The 20,510-nt window shown below is 46.1% G+C and overlaps 1 protein-coding gene and 1 long non-coding RNA gene across 3 annotated transcripts; both read left to right on the top strand.

The window, feature by feature from the left end:
- The first annotated feature begins 10,778 nt into the window (after positions 1-10,778).
- LOC121397596 lies at positions 10,779-12,661 on the top strand. 2 transcript variants are annotated; one of them, XR_005963782.1, is made up of 4 exons: positions 10,779-10,846; positions 11,530-11,610; positions 11,813-11,948; positions 12,452-12,661. It is a non-coding gene; the product is annotated as an uncharacterized LOC121397596 (long non-coding RNA). The 2 variants fall into 2 exon arrangements; XR_005963783.1 differs by lacking the exon at positions 10,779-10,846 and having other exon boundaries at positions 11,469-11,610.
- Positions 12,662-14,790: 2,129 nt separating this feature from the next.
- Positions 14,791-19,943, top strand: ufc1.S (ubiquitin-fold modifier conjugating enzyme 1 S homeolog). The gene is made up of 6 exons (XM_041574554.1): positions 14,791-14,971; positions 15,693-15,760; positions 15,849-15,912; positions 17,229-17,305; positions 19,055-19,145; positions 19,657-19,943. The coding sequence occupies exons 1-6, from the start codon at positions 14,849-14,851 to the stop codon at positions 19,726-19,728; spliced, it is 495 nt and encodes a 164-aa protein (XP_041430488.1). The 5' UTR covers positions 14,791-14,848; the 3' UTR covers positions 19,729-19,943.
- The last annotated feature ends 567 nt before the right edge of the window (positions 19,944-20,510 follow it).

Raw genomic sequence — 20,510 nt, 5'->3', positions numbered from 1 at the left:
CACCAGTGAGAATGAGGAATGAATGGATATTGGGAAGTTGTATCAGGAGTCAGAAGCAGCAGTGCAGAGAAGAGAAAGGGACAGACACAATGACAGTTACACAGAACTATAAACCCAGTGAGAATGAGGAATGAATGGATATTGGGAAGTTGTATCAGGAGTCAGAGGCAGCAGTGCAGAGAAGAAAATGAGGAATGAATAGATATTGGGAAGTTGATTAGAATGACAAGTTCCCCTTTAATAACAAGTGATTGACAGTATAAATGGCAGGAGGCAATGGGTCACATTTAAGGCATTGATAGTCGTGTGTCGGGGGGGGGGGTACCAGGTAATTAATCCCATTGTTCGGTATTTTTACCTGAAAAAACAGACTTTGGACAAGAAAAGATTTAACCCATTAAGTGCTGACACAGACACTGATATAAAGGTACAATTGTGTATTGTCTTGTTGCTAGGGTAAGTGGGCCCTAGCAACCAGCTAGCAGTCCAATAAAGCTATACATATATATATATATCTTGCTGAGGGTATAATGTTTAATACACAGGATAAGAGTTGCACAAGACAAGCCTGTCGGCCGGGGTTAAAGGGCACACGTACCTTATCTGAGGGTTTCAGTATCTACGTGAGGAACTTGCCCAATGTGGGTAAATAGTTGCCTCACCTGAACTTTGATTCTACCAAATATTGACTTTCTGCCACTAAGGGACCCAGTGATCTCATCTTTAACCTCATGTTTGGGTCTGGGGCACCCGAGGGCGACACTATGAAAGGAGTAAACACTGAGAGTACGGGAGACTCAGTCTCTTAAAGGCATACTAACATCAGTAAGTGCAACACTCGCCCGCTGCGCTTGTACATGGGAATATATGGGCAGTGCCCTCAGTGGGTCATGGAGTTTGAGGCGCAGCATGGCAGCTCCCACTCATAGAATTATGTAAAAGTTTTAGTATTCTACACACAGAAGTGAACTCACATCATTAAAGTCAAGAGGAGTTTGAGCACATCCATTCCCTGCGCCCCAGTGTACCCCAACTACACCCTGGCACCTCCAAAGGAGGAGAAGAACAGGAAAGTTGCAAAATAGAGTTGGCATGTCTGTAACTGATGTAGCTTGCCCATCACTTGCCCCTCTGCTCATCACTTGCCCCTCCGCTCATCACTTGCCCCTCTGCCCATCACTTGCCCCTCTGACCATCACTTGCCCCTCTGCTCATCACTTGCCCTTCTGCTCATCACTTGCCCTTCTGCTCATCACTTGCCCCTCTGCTCATCACTTGCCCCTCTGCTCATCACTTGCCCCTCTGACCATCACTTGCCCCTCTGCTCATCACTTGCCCTTCTGCTCATCACTTGCCCTTCTGCTCATCACTTGCCCCTCTGCTCATCACTTGCCCCTCTGCTCATCACTTGCCCCTCTGCCCATCACTTGCCCCTCTGACCATCACTTGCCCCTCTGCTCATCACTTGCCCTTCTGCTCATCACTTGCCCTTCTGCTCATCACTTGCCCCTCTGCTCATCACTTGCCCCTCTGCTCATCACTTGCCCCTCTGACCATCACTTGCCCCTCTGCTCATCACTTGCCCCTTAACCATTAAATGGCCAACCAACATAGTAGTCTGACTAGGCTGTGCCCCAGCATCTAGACATCCGGTCAGGGTCAGTGTCCCTTCACAAAGCAGCCCCTTGGTTCTGATCCAAGCAGAGATATACTCAATATAAACCAGTTTTGCCGCTATTCATGCACGGCTGTAACAAATCCCATTCACAGCGGGGGGTTGGGGGGGCTGCAGGGCAATTTTGGGGTCTATGTAATTGTGTCTTTTTATTTGGGAAAATAAGTGGCAAGTCCAATGTCTGGGGATCCCCATGATCTTATCTGTATATTTCTGCTCTGCAGCCTCTGGGTCTGCTATAGAAACTCTCTGCCTGTGACTCACCTGCCCGGAGTCTTCTGATTGGCTACTGAGTGGCACCTCCAATCCCTGCACTTTGTACATCACTTACTTCTCCTGTTTATTTATCAGTGTCTCCCGTTTGTTCTCTCTCGTTCTATGAACTGACTCTCTGTTGTCTCACCTGGAACTTTGTGTTTTGGGTCTGAGTTTCACCTAAAGAAACACCAACAGCTTCACACGTGGGTCTGAGCCAAAATCTACATCCGACTGGAACATAATATTTGTGTTCCAACTGCGAAACTACAACTCACAGACACATAATGCACCGCGCAACCTAGAGTGATACTTCCATGTGTCCCATTAGTTATAGGAGCCTCCCAGGGCCAGAATATATAGTTCAGTGTACCCCTAAAACTATATCAGCCTGACACCCCAATGTTTCTATATATCTGTAACCTTGTTATGAGCTAAGGGGGCCCAGTCTGAAGGTCAGTTAGGGGGAAATTTGGGGTGAGTGTTTATTTGTACCCTGGGTACCCCTGGAACTATAGCAGGGTGACACCCCAATGTTTCTATATATCTGTAACCTTGTTATGAGCTAAGGGGGCCCAGTCTGAAGGTCAGTTAGGGGGAAATTTGGGGTGAGTGTTTATTTGTACCCTGGGTACCCCTGGAACTATAGCAGGGTGACACCCCAATGTTTCTATATATCTGTAACCTTGTTATGAGCTAAGGGGGCCCAGGCTGAAGGTCAGGTGGAGATTTGGGGTGAGTGTTTATTTGTGCCCTGGGTACCCCTGGAACTATAGCAGGGTGACACCCCAATGTTTCTATATATCTGTAACCTTGTTATGAGCTAAGGGGGCCCAGGCTGAAGGTCAGGTGGAGATTTGGGGTGAGTGTTTATTTGTGCCCTGGGTACCCCTGGAACTATAGCAGGGTGACACCCCAATGTTTCTATATATCTGTAACCTTATTATGAGCTAAGGGGGCCCAGTCTGAAGGTCAGTTAGGGGGAGATTTGGGGTGAGTGTTTATTTGTGCCCTGGGTACCCCTGGAACTATAGCAGGGTGACACCCCAATGTTTCTATATATCTGTAACCTTGTTATGAGCTAAGGGGGCCCAGTCTGAAGGTCAGTTAGGGGGAGATTTGGGGTGAGTGTTTATTTGTACCCTGGGTACCCCTAAAACTATATCAGCCTGATACCCCAATGTTTCTATATATCTGTAACCTTGTTATGAGCTAAGGGGGCCCAGTCTGAAGGTCAGTTAAGGGGAGATTTGGGGTGAGTGATTATTTGTGCTCTGGGTACCCCTGGAACTATAGCAGGGTGACACCCCAATGTTTCTATATATCTGTAACCTTGTTATGAGCTAAGGGGGCCCAGTCTGAAGGTCAGTTAGGGGGAGATTTGGGTGAGTGCTTATTTGTACCCTGGGTACCCCTAAAACTATATCAGCCTGACACCCCAATGTTTCTATATATCTGTAACCTTGTTATGAGCTAAGGGGGCCCAGTCTGAAGGTCAGTTAGGGGGAGATTTGGGGTGAGTGCTTATTTGTACCCTGGGTACCCCTGGAACTATAGCAGGGTGACACCCCAATGTTTCTATATATCTGTAACCTTGTTATGAGCTAAGGGGGCCCAGTCTGAAGGTCAGTTAGGGGGAGATTTGGGGTGAGTGCTTATTTGTACCCTGGGTACCCCTAAAACTATATCAGCCTGACACCCCAATGTTTCTATATATCTGTAACCTTGTTATGAGCTAAGGGGCCCAGTCTGAAAGTCAGTTAGGGGGAGATTTGGGGTGAGTACTTATTTGTACCCTGGGTACCCCTGGAACTATAGCAGGGTGACACCCCAATGTTTCTATATATCTGTAACCTTGTTATGAGCTAAGGGGCCCAGTCTGAAAGTCAGTTAGGGGGAGATTTGGGGTGAGTACTTATTTGTACCCTGGGTACCCCTGGAACTATAGCAGGGTGACACCCCAATGTTTCTATATATCTGTAACCTTGTTATGAGCTAAGGGGGCCCAGTCTGAAGGTCAGTTAGGGGGAGATTTGGGGTGAGTGTTTATTTGTACCCTGGGTACCCCTGGAACTATAGCAGGGTGACACCCCAATGTTTCTATATATCTATAACCTTGTTATGAGCTAAGGGGGCCCAGTCTGAAGGTCAGTTAGGGGGAGATTTGGGGTGAGTGATTATTTGTACCCTGGGTACCCCTGGAACTATAGCAGGGTGACACCCCAATGTTTCTATATATCTGTAACCTTGTTATGAGCTAAGGGGGCCCAGTCTGAAGGTCAGTTAGGGGGAGATTTGGGGTGAGTGCTTATTTGTACCCTGGGTACCCCTGGAACTATAGCAGGGTGACACCCCAATGTTTCTATATATCTGTAACCTTGTTATGAGCTAAGGGGGCCCAGTCTGAAGGTCAGTTAGGGGGAGATTTGGGGTGAGTGCTTATTTGTACCCTGGGTACCCCTGGAACTATAGCAGGGTGACACCCCAATGTTTCTATATATCTGTAACCTTGTTATGAGCTAAGGGGGCCCAGTCTGAAGGTCAGTTAGGGGGAAATTTGGGGTGAGTGTTTATTTGTACCCTGGGTACCCCTGGAACTATAGCAGGGTGACACCCCAATGTTTCTATATATCTGTAACCTTGTTATGAGCTAAGGGGGCCCAGGCTGAAGGTCAGGTGGAGATTTGGGGTGAGTGTTTATTTGTGCCCTGGGTACCCCTGGAACTATAGCAGGGTGACACCCCAATGTTTCTATATATCTGTAACCTTGTTATGAGCTAAGGGGGCCCAGGCTGAAGGTCAGGTGGAGATTTGGGGTGAGTGTTTATTTGTGCCCTGGGTACCCCTGGAACTATAGCAGGGTGACACCCCAATGTTTCTATATATCTGTAACCTTATTATGAGCTAAGGGGGCCCAGTCTGAAGGTCAGTTAGGGGGAGATTTGGGGTGAGTGTTTATTTGTGCCCTGGGTACCCCTGGAACTATAGCAGGGTGACACCCCAATGTTTCTATATATCTGTAACCTTGTTATGAGCTAAGGGGGCCCAGTCTGAAGGTCAGTTAGGGGGAGATTTGGGGTGAGTGTTTATTTGTACCCTGGGTACCCCTAAAACTATATCAGCCTGATACCCCAATGTTTCTATATATCTGTAACCTTGTTATGAGCTAAGGGGGCCCAGTCTGAAGGTCAGTTAAGGGGAGATTTGGGGTGAGTGATTATTTGTGCTCTGGGTACCCCTGGAACTATAGCAGGGTGACACCCCAATGTTTCTATATATCTGTAACCTTGTTATGAGCTAAGGGGGCCCAGTCTGAAGGTCAGTTAGGGGGAGATTTGGGTGAGTGCTTATTTGTACCCTGGGTACCCCTAAAACTATATCAGCCTGACACCCCAATGTTTCTATATATCTGTAACCTTGTTATGAGCTAAGGGGGCCCAGTCTGAAGGTCAGTTAGGGGGAGATTTGGGGTGAGTGCTTATTTGTACCCTGGGTACCCCTGGAACTATAGCAGGGTGACACCCCAATGTTTCTATATATCTGTAACCTTGTTATGAGCTAAGGGGGCCCAGTCTGAAGGTCAGTTAGGGGGAGATTTGGGGTGAGTGCTTATTTGTACCCTGGGTACCCCTAAAACTATATCAGCCTGACACCCCAATGTTTCTATATATCTGTAACCTTGTTATGAGCTAAGGGGCCCAGTCTGAAAGTCAGTTAGGGGGAGATTTGGGGTGAGTACTTATTTGTACCCTGGGTACCCCTGGAACTATAGCAGGGTGACACCCCAATGTTTCTATATATCTGTAACCTTGTTATGAGCTAAGGGGCCCAGTCTGAAAGTCAGTTAGGGGGAGATTTGGGGTGAGTACTTATTTGTACCCTGGGTACCCCTGGAACTATAGCAGGGTGACACCCCAATGTTTCTATATATCTGTAACCTTGTTATGAGCTAAGGGGGCCCAGTCTGAAGGTCAGTTAGGGGGAGATTTGGGGTGAGTGTTTATTTGTACCCTGGGTACCCCTGGAACTATAGCAGGGTGACACCCCAATGTTTCTATATATCTATAACCTTGTTATGAGCTAAGGGGGCCCAGTCTGAAGGTCAGTTAGGGGGAGATTTGGGGTGAGTGATTATTTGTACCCTGGGTACCCCTGGAACTATAGCAGGGTGACACCCCAATGTTTCTATATATCTGTAACCTTGTTATGAGCTAAGGGGGCCCAGTCTGAAGGTCAGTTAGGGGGAGATTTGGGGTGAGTGCTTATTTGTACCCTGGGTACCCCTGGAACTATAGCAGGGTGACACCCCAATGTTTCTATATATCTGTAACCTTGTTATGAGCTAAGGGGGCCCAGTCTGAAGGTCAGTTAGGGGGAGATTTGGGGTGAGTGCTTATTTGTACCCTGGGTACCCCTGGAACTATAGCAGGGTGATACCCCAATGTTTCTATATATCTGTAACCTTGTTATGAGCTAAGGGGGCCCAGTCTGAAGGTCAGTTAGGGGAGATTTGGGGTGAGTGCTTATTTGTACCCTGGGTACCCCTGGAACTATAGCAGGGTGACTGTTACCCCAATGTTTCTATATATCTGTAACCTTGTTATGAGCTAAGGGGGCCCAGTCTGAAGGTCAGTTAGGGGGAGATTTGGGGTGAGTGTTTATTTGTGCCCTGGGTACCCCTGGAACTATAGCAGGGGGACACCCCAATGTTTCTATATATCTGTAACCTTGTTATGAGCTAAGGGGGCCCAGTCTGAAGGTCAGTTAGGGGGAGATTTGGGGTGAGTGTTTATTTGTACCCTGGGTACCCCTGGAACTATAGCAGGGTGACACCCCAATGTTTCTATATATCTGTAACCTTGTTATGAGCTAAGGGGGCCCAGTCTGAAGGTCAGTTAGGGGAGATTTGGGGTGAGTGCTTATTTGTACCCTGGGTACCCCTGGAACTATAGCAGGGTGACTGTTACCCCAATGTTTCTATATATCTGTAACCTTGTTATGAGCTAAGGGGGCCCAGTCTGAAGGTCAGTTAGGGGGAGATTTGGGGTGAGTGTTTATTTGTGCCCTGGGTACCCCTGGAACTATAGCAGGGGGACACCCCAATGTTTCTATATATCTGTAACCTTGTTATGAGCTAAGGGGGCCCAGTCTGAAGGTCAGTTAGGGGGAGATTTGGGGTGAGTGTTTATTTGTACCCTGGGTACCCCTGGAACTATAGCAGTATTGAGTGTAAAGTTATAATGTTTGGTGTATAAATGAGTTAAAATTAGAGTTGCACCTTTTCTGGAGAATAATACCAATCTTCCTATATTTTTATATTCTCTGTTAATAACATTGGCATCACGTATATTTTTTAGGGTCCAGATGGAATGAGCTGAAATTTAATATATTTAAACATCTCAGCAGAAATATTTGTACAAAAGAGACATTTGCCCTATTGTGACCCCCCCATGTAAATAACAGCGTAATTCCATGTTTATCCTTCTGACCCCCATTGTATCCTTAATCCCACAGCCTGGGGGCACAGGGGCAGTAAAACACACAGTGATGAACAGAACAAATTGACCAAACAAGGTCTGTGCCCCCGGCCGGTTGTATAAATATAAATAAAGCCGGGGGAGGGGGGATTAACATTACCTTTATGGGGCCCAGGTGTGAAGTTTTGGGTGAGAGGCTCAGGTGAATGATTAATGCTGATTGGACGGGAAGTGCAGGACCGGAATAACTCCAGACTCACCTCTGACACAAACACAATTGTGAGAACTTGGGATCCGTCAGCAAATAAACCATCCGGCCCCAACCAGTCACTCGCTCATTAGATTTGTCTGAAAAAACTGCTTTTAGTCTGAAAAAACTGCTTTTAGTCCAAAAAAGACCAAACAATGGAATAATAGCAACTCCAACCCTGATCTGCCCACAGAGCCTTTCCCCATTAAGTATCACCCCAAATTCTCCCACATATTTAATTAAAGAGTAAGGCCAAACAATTGGGAGAGAAAAGGAAAGGAGAGGGGATGAGAGACAGAAGGAGAGAAGGGAAAGGGGGTTCAGGAGTAGAGAGACAAATGGGGAGAGGAGAAATATAGAAGGGGAGAGAAGAGGGAGAATGGGGGGAGAGTAAGGCCAAACAGTTGGGGAGAAAAGGAAAGGAGAGGGGATGAGAAACAGAAGGAGAGAAGGGAAAGGGGGTTAGGGAGTAGAGAGACAAATGGAGAGGAGAAATATAGAAGGGGAGAGAAGAGGGAGGATGGGGGAGAGTAAGTCCAAACAGTTGGGGGAGAAAAGGAAAGGAGAGGGGGTGAGAGACAGAAGGAGAGAAGGGAAAGGGGGTTCAGGAGTAGAGAGACAAATGGGGGAGAGGAGAAATATAGAAGGGGAGAGAAGAGGGAGGATGGGGGAGAGTAAGGCCAAACAGTTGGGAGAGAAAAGGAAAGGAGAGGGGATGAGAGACAGAAGGAAGAAGGGAAAGGGGGTTAGGGAGTAGAGAGACAAATGGGGGAGAGGAGAAATATAGAAGGGGAGAGAAGAGGGAGGATGGGGGGAGTAAGGCCAAACAGTTGGGGGAGAAAAGGAAAGGAGAGGGGATGAGAGACAGAAGGAGAGAAGGGAAAGGGGGTTAGGGAGTAGAGAAACAAATGGGGGAGAGGAGAAATATAGAAGGGGAGAGAAGAGGGAGGATGGGGGAGAGTAAGGCCAAACAGTTGGGGGAGAAAAGGAAAGGAGAGGGGATGAGAGACAGAAGGAGAGAAGGGAAAGGGGGTTAGGGGAGCAGAGAGACAAATGGGGGAGAGGAGAAATATAGAAGGGGAGAGAAGAGGGAGGATGGGGGAGACCAACTAAATTGCTGCAATTTAGACACCTGGGATAAGTGGATTTAAGTCACATTGGGGCCCCCCACACTTCCACACTGGGGACAAATAACAAGCAGCAGAACAATAACCCCCATGTCACTACACTACAGGAGACAGAGATGTGACAGTCACACATTGGGGCCCCGTGTCCCACAACCTTTGTTCCTGCGCAGTTATAAGGGAGTGACGTATGTGGGTGCAATGGAGTCTGATCAGCTGATTCTCTGATAAAGGGCAAGTTGTATATTTCTGGCAGGGAAAGAAAAGCCTGTGTGCCCCCCCCCAGCACCCTGTTATTTCTCACCCCTATCATAGGGTCCCTGTATATGGCACCTCCCCCTCAGCTGGTGGGAGCCAAAAGCACCCATAGTTGATTCACCCACATACTGAAGGTAATACATATCAACATGTGCAGATTTAAAGGGGAACTAACCCATTCAATCCTGTATAGAATCCAGCCTGCCTGTTGTATAGAATAAACTTAATGTATATTTCCCTTGTCCTGCTAATTGCTTTAAATGAAAAAAAATAGGGGCCTCTGATTGGCTGCCTCAGGGCCTGCTGACTTGGCCTTTAACCCGACACTTAGAATCTGGGTCACTGAATCCTAAAGGTTTTGGCTGAAATGAAAATATCCTTAAAATCATTCTGTTTCAACAACATTTTGCAGAGTCCCTTAAATCTACAGCTTCCACCTGCCCCATTATATCATTTCCTGGTGATTTCTCCTATTTTGGGTTTGTTTTCTTTTATTTGTGAATAAACTGCCATTGGTTCAGAATTAAAGAAAAGGGGCTCAATATATATGTCTCTGCCCTCCAGCTCTTACTGTCAACTGGATTCTGGCAGTTGCACATCCCTGATTATGTGTCCTTCTATCCACCGATGATTCCCAAGGGCCCTTTTCATATACACGTCATGGAACTCATTTATTATAAGGGATAATGTACCCCCTACTGTAAATGATAAGGATATTAGAAGTCACTGAGGGGTTGTTCTGTGACCATATAAAGGCACAAGGCTGCAGGCTGAGTTATACAGGGAACTCTGAGTATCACTCATGTATTATAAGGGATAATGTACCCCCTACTGTAAATGATAAGGATATTAGAAGTCACTGAGGGGTTGTTCTGTGACCATATAAAGGCACAAGGCTGCAGGCTGAGTTATACAGGGAACTCTGAGTATCACTCATGTATTATAAGGGATAATGTACCCCCTACTGTAAATGATAAGGATATTAGAAGTCACTGAGGGGTTGTTCTGTGACCATATAAAGGCACAAGGCTGCAGGCTGAGTTATACAGGGAACTCTGAGTATCACTCATGTATTATAAGGGATAATGTACCCCCTACTGTAAATGATAAGGATATTAGAAGTCACTGAGGGGTTCTGTGCACCCCCTTTAGGCTAAGGCCACACGGCGCGATTTCGCCGCGATTCTGCGCTGGGCGAGTTGCGAGTTGCGAGTCGCTGCGGTTTTTAAGCCGAAATAGCTTTGTTAACTTTGGCGCTGGCGTCAATGCAAATCGCGGCGAAATCGCTGCGCTAATTCACACGCGGCGATTCTTTTTCTACTGTCGCCCGGAAACGCCCAGCGAGGCAACTTCGGGCGACAATAGAAAACGAATCGCCGCGTGTGAATTAGCGGCAGCGATTTCGCCGCGATTTGCATTGACGCCAGCGCCAAAGTTAACAAAGCTATTTCGGCTTAAAAACCGCAGCGACTCGCAACTCGCAACTCGCCCAGCGCAGAATCGCGGCAAAATCGCGCCGTGTGGCCCTAGCCTTAGTGCTATAGAACATATAGAAGAGATTTGTGCCAGAAAACAGAATATCAAGGTTAAACACGACATCAGCAGAAAAAAAAACAGAAAATGCCCCAAACATAAGATAAAGGGTCAATGGTCAGAGACCTTTAATCCCAGGCAGGAGATCAACAACTTGTCAGCAGAGAGGGAACCAATGGGAGGGCAGAGAAGGCGGAGTTATCAGTTCCTTCCCAATATATAGACTGGGTGCCCCAGGAACCCTCATCCTACAGCTCCTGCTGAATTCTCACAGGTAAGAGCCTCACTTGTTCTTGTAATGCTGCCATACTGCTTGTCATTGAGTATTCATTCCTTTCCCACTGGGCTAGGGGGGATATGATTTATTATTTATTATTATTACTTTTATTATTATAATGTCATTTCCTGCTGTGCCTTCCACAAAACAATATAGAGGCTTTGTCACATGTAAGATCATATGTAAATATAATATTAGGGGAATAGAAAGAAGGGGAGGCAGATGACTGATTATTTGCCCTACCACCTCCTGGTTTATTCCCTTTTGAATAAAAATAACATTTAATGTCTCAGTCCTTGAGAGCACAGGCAGCACAGAAGGAGGTGCAGGGATTTATCCAGATCACTGTAATGTCTGGGGGGACCGAGTGTAACTTCCTCTCCTTTTTTTTCAAATTTATTGGAAAATGTAGTTGCCGTTGAAAGCAGCACCTGCTTATAGTCTCTGCACTGCTGGTTGTGACTCATGAAACAATGGAGCCAGCTGATTAGAATGCCTGGAGGAGGCCCGACTCCTGCTGCGCTGTCAATCAGTCAGAGAATAGTATTGAAACATAGAGATTACACCTATGGAAACGGCCTCGCCAGGCAGCAGTGCTGTAAATGTTAATGAGCTTTTTCAACCGCACCTCCCACACCTCAAAACTCACTAACCCCCAGTTTTTCTGTGTATCCCTACAGGTCCCTGAGCTCATTCTATTCCTGCAAACATGAAAGTCCTGGCTTTGGTGGTTCTGGTCATTGCCGTCAGTGGATTGGAAGGTAAGTTCACCTTTTGTATTTTGGGGCAATGCCAGAGCTGCGGGGGGCACTTCCCTTCTCTCATAGGAAGGGGTTAAACCTATGGGACCTGATGGGAAGAACAGGGAACTGTTCCGGGGCAGTAAATAACTAAATCTCACTAATGATCAGGGAATTCTGGGAAAAGCTCATTATAACGTCTCTGTGGCTTTTTATTCTGCAGCCGGAGTGGTCAAGAGAGAAGTGCCCAGTCTGGATGAACTGACCAAGATTTTGTCTACCTGGGCCGATACCGTCAAAACCCAAACACAGGAATGGATCGACAAAGTCCAGAACGGAGAGGTGAAAGCCCAGACAGAGTAAGTTCCAAGCTGCATAGGGATATATAAATATATATATGGGAAGAGGTGCCATATTGATTCCCTTAGACAGTACAGTATGAGGGTATAGCTTATTGTGTGCCCAGAACATTCCTTCTCTGTATATTTGTATTTATACATATGGGAGGAGGAGGTGCCATATTGATTCCCTTAGACAGTACAGTATGAGGGTATAGCTTATTGTGTGCCCAGAACATTCCTTCTCTGTATATTTGTATTTATACATATGGGAGGAGGAGGTGCCATATTGATTCCCTTAGACAGTACAGTATGAGGGTATAGCTTATTGTGTGCCCAGAACATTCCTTCTCTGTATATTTGTATTTATACATATGGGAGGAGGGAGGTGCCATATTGATTCCCTTAGAAAGTACAGTATGAGGGTATAGCTTATTGTGTGCCCAGAACATTCCTTCTCTGTATATTTGTATTTATACATATGGGAGGGTATAACTTATACTCTTTGCTTTCTCTCCATACAGGGAAATCTTAGCACAAGTCAAATCTCACATGGAACCAATACAGGGCCAGTTCCAAGAAATATTCTCCCAGCTCACTAACAAGAAGGCATAAATGGGCCGTTCCTGGAAACCACGCCCCAAATCCCACCGACCCCACCACTTTTTCCTGATTTCATTTGGTTACTGTCCATTCAACTGTTTGTGGTGCAATAAAAACCCATGTCTTTCCAATTTCATTGTCTGGTTCTGGTCCATGAATGGGGGGAGGGAAACCAGTGAGTTACATTGTATCAACCACAGGAAACACAAACTTTATTCGATTTTTTATAAAAAGTAGCAATTACTATAAATGTGTAGCCTTACAGAGTTTTTTTTTTTTAGATGGGGTCAGCGACCCCTATTTGAAATTTGGAAAGAGTCAGAAGAATTAAAAAAAAATATGTGTTTAAAAAAAATAAATAAAAACTTTAGAAATTGAAGACCAATTGAAAAATTGTTTAGAACTGGCCATTCTATAACATACTAAATGTTAACATTAAGGTGAACCACCCCATTAAAAATGACAGAAAATGTGTAATAAATGTATATTGCAAAGTTGCTTAGAATTAGGTTTTCTTTTATTAGGCAAAAGATTCTTTTTTGGACGGATATTCTCTGACACGAGACAGAACCCTATGGGCCACCCTCCACTTTTAAAGTGAATTTTCATCAGTAAAACCTGGCGCTTTTACAACAATGCCACAAAGCGATGATTTTAGTGAACAGTCTTTGTGCTGGTACAACGACCATACAGAATTGACAGGGGGCAAATTCACAAAATTAGATGTGACATTGTATTGGAGTGGCATTAAAATTGGTGTAAATACAATCTCCATAGTAACAAAAGTTTAGGAGGAGGAGCTAAGGGCACAATCAGTGGTACAAGGCGCAGGTACAGCAGAGAGTCACCTGACAGGTTCAGGGGGAGGAGCTAAAGGCACAATCAGTGGTAGAAGGAGCAGGTACAGCAGAGAGTCACCTGACAGGTACAGGAGGAGGAGCTAATGAGAAATACATCAGAAATGTCGTGTGAAAGACAATATGCTGAAACTGTGTTTAAAAGACAAATTCAGAGGAGTCAGGCACCGGGTTTAGAGTATAAACTCTGCGGGACACAGACTTGCACTGCCAGGGCCAATTACAGCAAACCATCATCATGCCCCTCCCCCCATAGGCCCCTTTGTAACTGCCACCTACAGCCCCACCCACTGCCCCTCATTCCTGCTGCAGACTGCACTGGTGTCATGGGCAGCAGTGTTTGCAATAACAGGCATGGGCCGGTGCATTTGGGGAGTGTGAGTTGCCCCCATTCCACATGTTGGTAGGATCCACCACCAATTAGCACAGGGGACCAATGGGCAAATAATTGGGGCCCTAATGAGTAGGGTTGTCAAGTGTTCGGGTTTGACCTGAACGGTTTTTCTAAAGCCTGTTCGAGACTGAACTTTCTGTGCGGTTTTCAGCCTTGTAAAACCCGATCAATAATCTGGCCAATACATGAAAAGCATTTAAATACTAAGATATTAACCTCAACTAGGGTTGCCACCCGGCCAGTATTGGTATTACAAGTTTACTGGCAATGTAGCTGTCAATAAATTTGTAATACCGTTAAAAACACCCCTCGGCCCGCTCCCAATCCCCTGTAAACGTAGCTTTTGTCCTGTTTGGAAATCGCCACACCGTGGCCCTGCCTCCTTTTATGTCATAGCCCTGCCCCCTTTGAGGTCACACCCACACCAGCCGGTAAAAATTTAGCAAAAGTTGGAACCCTAACCTCAACATGGCTTAGTTACTATCAAATACAGTAACTTTCTTATTATTACAGAAACAAAAAAAAAGCAAATCAATCAAAAATAAGTGTATTTCAGAGCTTTCTGGATAACTGATTTGTGTATAATAGATCTCATACCTGTAATGAAAGGATTGGGTTTAATTATCAAGCAGAATATAGCTAAAGAGATAGGAGTGTAACCAGTGTGGTTCAGTGACATCTAAGTGACAGAATAACCTTGCCCTGGCGTCACAACTCCACCAACATCATTGTGCTCACCTCTGACGTCATCATGCCTGTTACTACATCACTGGCCCACCCCCAATGTTATCTGCCCCGCCCCCTGTGTTTGGGTTTAGTTCTCAGCAAAGATGGCTACTAATGAGTCAGGCCAAGTGTAGAGCCGTGCAGCACTGACCCAATGGAATCAGAAGACTAGGGAAGAGCTCATAAACGTTACGTCCCTGGGTCTCATCATCAGCCAGACCTGCTCACTCATTCTTATGGGGATGAAGCAATTTTGCCCACACTCAATATGGCGGCCCGAGCCTTCCATCAGGTGAGTCATACGCATTACCGCTTCCGGGATCCCCATCTCCTGCTTCAATATGGTGGATGAGGCGACTCGCCGAGTGGTGTCGGAGATTCCGCTGCTGAAGACCTTGGCGAGTCCCCGGGATAAGGAGCTGTGGGTGCAGCGGCTGAAGGAGGAATATCAGGCGCTTATAAAGGTACTGGGTGTCCAGCTATATTCCTCCCCTCCCGGGACTGCGGACCCGCTACTTGGGTTCCGCTACTTGGGTTCCGCTACTTGGGTTCGGGGTCCACTTCTTGGGGCAGAGATACAGTTAATGTCACCCGATGCCTGGGGAGCTGGAATGTTCCTACAGTCGGTGTAACCTGGAATTGTGTCCCCTGACACCCACGTGCTTCTGACGTGTTACTGGCTGTGTAAATAGCTCCCTGTAATCACTCCCTTCCCTTATTACTGATAGGGGCCCCTGTGTCCCCTTATACCTGCAACACTCCTGCTTCGTCTGTCACCTTACAGTGTGGCCCCTATTCTCATCTCATGTGTGACACTAGTGTATGGCTCTTCCTACCCCTATGTGTGGCCCTAGTGTGTGGCTCCTCCTACCCCTATGTGTGGCCCTATTCTCATGTGTGGCCCTAGTGTGTGGCCCCTATTCTCATCTCATGTGTGGCTCCTACCCCCATGTTTGGCCCTAGCGCGTTGCTTCTACCCCCCAATGTGTGGCCCTAGCGTGTGACCCCTATTCTCATGTGTGGCCCTAGCGTGTGGCTCCTCTTACCTCCCATGTGTGGCCCCTACCCCCATGTGTATTGATCCATGATTCAACCTGGTAGGCCCGTTGCACAGAATGTCAGCTCTGCAGCCCAATCCCAGAGGCATTTTGTCACACTCCAATAAGCAGTTTCTCTCTCCCCCAGTATGTGGAGAACAACAAGAATGCCGACAACGACTGGTTCCGACTGGAGTCCAACAAAGAAGGTACCAGGTAGTTATGGACATTTCCAGCCACTGCATTATTCCTGCCATGTATTCCATGGCCAGACACGTGACTAACATGTTCATTCCGTGTGCAGGTGGTTCGGGAAGTGCTGGTATATCCACGATCTGCTGAAATATGAGTTTGATGTGGAATTTGATGTAAGTCATTGGGTCAGTTTCTGGCAGTTCTGGTGCCGGTGTTATGTGGGCACAATTAACTTATAAATGGCAATACACATTGTATATAATGCTCTAGAACTCTAGGCCTATTTGTATTAACCTCCAATAGAGATCCCCTCTTGGGTAAGTGAATCCAATCTCCCCCAGTACTTATCCAGGTACAGAGCTCTGATTCTCTGTACTTCCTGCTCCTGGGCTGTTCTCTTTCCCATGGTCAGACAGGAACCTCCCCCTGGGTAAGTGAATCCAATCTCCCCCAGTACTTACCCAGGTACAGAGCTCTGATTCTCTGTACTTCCTGCTCCTGGGCTGCTCTCTTTCCCATGGTCAGACAGGAACCTCCCCCTGGGTAAGTGAATCCAATCTCCCCCAGTACTTACCCAGGTACAGAGCTCTGCTTCTCTGTACTTCCTGCTCCTGGGCTGTTCTCTTTCCCATGGTCAGACAGGAACCCCCCCCTGGGTAAGTGAATCCAATCTCCCCCAGTACTTACCCAGGTACAGAGCTCTGATTCTCTGTACTTCCTGCTCCTGGGCTGTTCTCTTTCCCATGGTCAGACAGGAACCTCCCCCTGGGTAAGTGAATCCAATCTCCCCCAGTACTTACCCAGGTACAGAGCTCTGATTCTCTGTACTTCCTGCTCCTGGGCTGTTCTCTTTCCCATGTTCAGACAGGAACCTCCCCCTGGGTAAGTGAATCCAATCTCCCCCAGTACTTACCCAGTTACAGAGCTCTGATTCTCTGTACTTCCTGCTCCTGGGCTGTTCTCTTTCCCATGGTCAGACAGGAACCTCCCCCTGGGTAAGTGAATCCAATCTCCCCCAGTACTTACCCAGGTACAGAGCTCTGATTCTCTGTACTTCCTGCTCCTGGGCTGTCCTGGGTAAGTACTGGGGGAGATTGCATTCACTTACCCAGGGGGAGGTTCCTGTCTGACCATAGGAAAGAGAACAGCCCAGGAGCAGGAAGTACAGAGAATCAGAGCTCTGTACCTGGGTAAGTACTGGGGGAGATTGGATTCACTTACCCAGGGGGAGGTTCCTGTCTGACCATGGGAAAGAGAACAGCCCAGGAGCAGGAAGTACAGAGAATCAGAGCTCTGTACCTGGACAAGTACTGGGGGAGATTGGATTTATTTACTCGGGGGATCTTCCATTATGGGTTAATGCCGTGGGGTTTGTATTATTCAAGATCAGTTATATTTTATTACTAATCATTTGGTTTAGACAAAAGAATGTGAGTAACAGAATCAGAGCAGAACTGCTTCACTTACTGATCACATGTTCCTCCCACAGATCCCAGTTACCTACCCCTCCACTGCTCCTGAAATTGCCATTCCTGAACTGGACGGGAAAACAGCCAAAATGTACAGGTAATGATGTGGGGGGTGTTCACCATTATCAGCCGAGCGTATAAGAGACTAAACTAAACTTCAACTCTCTAGACTCTGTATTCTCTCTTTGTATTTGTCTTTGCTTAGTGTCCATTCATGTGTAAAGACTATAAACAAATTTAGGCGACTGTTCCTGCTGAATTGTGCTTAGTACAGGGAATACCTATGTGCCATAGTTTTATGGGATCTCTCTGTACAGACTATGAGCAAATTTAGGGGACTGTTCCTGCTGAATTGTGCTTAGTACAGAGGAATACCTATGCTGACATAGTTTTATGGGATCTCTCTGTACAGACTATGAACAAACTTAGGGGCTGTTCCTGCTGAATTGTGCTTAGTACAGAGGAATACCTATGCTGCCATAGTTTTATGGGATCTCTCTGTACAGACTATGAGCAAACTTAGGGGACTGTTCCTGCTGAATTGTGCTTAGTACAGGGAATACCTATGCTGCCATAGTTTTATGGGATCTCTCTGTACAGACTATGAGCAAATTTAGGGGACTGTTCCTGCTGAATTGTGCTTAGTACAGAGGAATACCTATGCTGACATAGTTTTATGGGATCTCTCTGTACAGACTATGAACAAACTTAGGGGCTGTTCCTGCTGAATTGTGCTTAGTACAGAGGAATACCTATGCTGCCATAGTTTTATGGGATCTCTCTGTACAGACTATGAACAAACTTAGGGACTGTTCCTGCTGAATTGTGCTTAGTACAGGGAATACCTATGCTGACAGTTTTATGGGATCTCTCTGTACAGACTATGAGCAAACTTAGGGGCTGTTCCTGCTGAATTGTGCTTAGTACAGAGGAATACCTATGCTGCCATAGTTTTATGGGATCTCTCTGTACAGACTATGAGCAAACTTAGGGACTGTTCCTGCTGAATTGTGCTTAGTACAGAGGAATACCTATGCTGCCATAGTTTTATGGGATCTCTCTGTACAGACTATGAGCAAACTTAGGGGCTGTTCCTGCTGAATTGTGCTTAGTACAGGGAATACCTATGCTGCCATAGTTTTATGGGATCTCTCTGTACATACTATGAGCAAACTTAGGGGACTGTTCCAGCTGAATTGTGCTTAGTACAGGGAATACCTATGCTGCCATAGTTTTATGGGATCTCTCTGTACAGACTATGAGCAAACTTAGGGGACTGTTCCTGCTGAATTGTGCTTAGTACAGGGAATACCTATGTACCATAGTTTTATGGGATCTCTCTGTACAGACTATGAGCAAACTTAGGGGCTGTTCCTGCTGAATTGTGCTTAGTACAGGGAATACCTATGCTGCCATAGTTTTATGGGATCTCTCTGTACAGACTATGAGCAAACTTAGGGGACTGTTCCTGCTGAATTGTGCTTAGTACAGGGAATACCTATGCTGCCATAGTTTTATGGGATCTCTCTGTACAGACTATGAGCAAACTTAGGGGACTGTTCCTGCTGAATTGTGCTTAGTACAGGGAATACCTATGTACCATAGTTTTATGGGATCTCTCTGTACAGACTATGAGCAAACTTAGGGACTGTTCCTGCTGAATTGTGCTTAGTACAGGGGATACCTATGCTGGGATAGTTTTGGGTGGAAGAGGGTTGGTGCATTACTCAGTAATTATGTATTTATGGATATAAATCCGGTGCAGACAGGTTCTGTTGCTGCTCTAGGTTCTGTTACATTATCACACTGTTATTCATTTCACGTTCTCACTTCTGTCCATTTGTAGGGGAGGAAAGATCTGCCTGACTGAGCACTTTAAACCTTTATGGGCAAGAAACGTTCCAAAGTTCGGTCTGGGGCATCTCATGGCCTTGGGGGTAAGTAAGACAAGTGTTTGGGTCTCTTAAATCCATTATAAAAAAAAACCCTGACCGAATGATTCCAGGAGCCCCCAATTACTCACACACTTAGCTCTCATATACAATTACCCCACCCAAAACCTCCCTCCTAGTTTTGAGTCTTGAAGCAATACTTGATTTTCAGGAGTCAGGGCCAGCAGTGCAGATTCTACTTTTACAGTGTGGAAATTTGTGTCATGTGATGCTGTTTTGGGAGGAAACACAAGTTTTGTTTGTGAAAAATATATTTGTTGAATTTGGTAAGTACAGCAGTTCAGTCTTGCTTTATGGTAGGGGTTTTCGATATACACTTGGGTCAGAGCCAGGGTCCTAGTTGTTCTTGGTGTCGGCGTATGGACAGTATAGTAGTGATAGTGCCACCCCTTTTGGGGTGCGGGAGCAGAAGGGAAGTGGGGTGCTGCACCCCCAGCATTGCTTCCCATTCATTGCTGCACTCACTCTTCTATTTTCTCTCCTGCTTGTCTGACAGTTGGGCCCATGGCTGGCGGTGGAGATCCCGGATCTGATCAGCAAGGGGCTGGTGGAACACAAATCCAAGTGAACCTAGAACCCCCCGGGACAGATTTCACATGAACTGATCCAGACGGTTCCCCCTGTGTCTCTGCCGGATACTGTGCCCCTCCATTCCTTGTCGCTCATCCTACGGTTTTATTTATCAGGATCCGGCAATGGCGCTCTCATCAATATTCCGCTGTCTGGGGCGCCACTATATCTCACGCCATAAATACGCTGCCGAATAAAGTCTCTCATTGCTGATCCGACCCAGTGTGGTTCTTTCTCTGAGCCCGACCAATCGGCAGTCACTTATACCTTGTATGAGAACAGAACAGAGTCCGACTCTGGAACCTCAGCTGTGTTAGCAGAGCACTTAAAGGGGCACGCACCCCAGTTTCAATGTCTGCATAATGAAAGTTTTTGGGTGAAGTTTCCCTTTAACATCTGTATGATAGTATGATGTACAGAGGGATGTATTCTGAGACCATTTGCAATAGGTTTTCATTTTTTATTATTTGTAGTTATTTAGCTTTTTATTCAGCAACTCTCCAGTTTGCAATAGCAGCCATTTGGTTGCTAGGGTCCAAATTCCCCCTAGCAACCATGCACTGATTTGAATAAGAGGGCATAATAAGGGGCAGGTTTATCAAAGGTCGAAGTGAAAATTTGAATGAAAAAAAAAATCTAATTTCGAGCTAATTTTTGTGTATTTCAGCTAGGGAATATTTCACATTTGATTTATAATTTGTAAAAAATTTGAATATCAAAATTGATCTCTCTTTAAAACTTTGACCATTCGCCATCTAAAACCTGCCGAATTGCTGTTTG

This window comes from Xenopus laevis, chromosome 8S (genome assembly GCF_017654675.1).
Source record: "Xenopus laevis strain J_2021 chromosome 8S, Xenopus_laevis_v10.1, whole genome shotgun sequence".
NCBI lineage: Eukaryota > Metazoa > Chordata > Amphibia > Anura > Pipidae > Xenopus > Xenopus laevis.
This window is presented reverse-complemented; position numbering and strand designations above follow the sequence as displayed.

Excerpts from the sequence above, each read along its gene's own strand:
- ufc1.S (XM_041574554.1), top strand. The coding sequence starts at position 14,849 with ATGGTGGATGAGGCGACTCGCCGAGTGGTGTCGGAGATTCCGCTGCTG. Across the intron at positions 14,972-15,692 it reads AATATCAGGCGCTTATAAAG|TATGTGGAGAACAACAAGAA; the intron begins GTACTGGGTGTC and ends TCTCTCCCCCAG. Across the intron at positions 19,146-19,656 it reads GGCATCTCATGGCCTTGGGG|TTGGGCCCATGGCTGGCGGT; the intron begins GTAAGTAAGACA and ends CTTGTCTGACAG.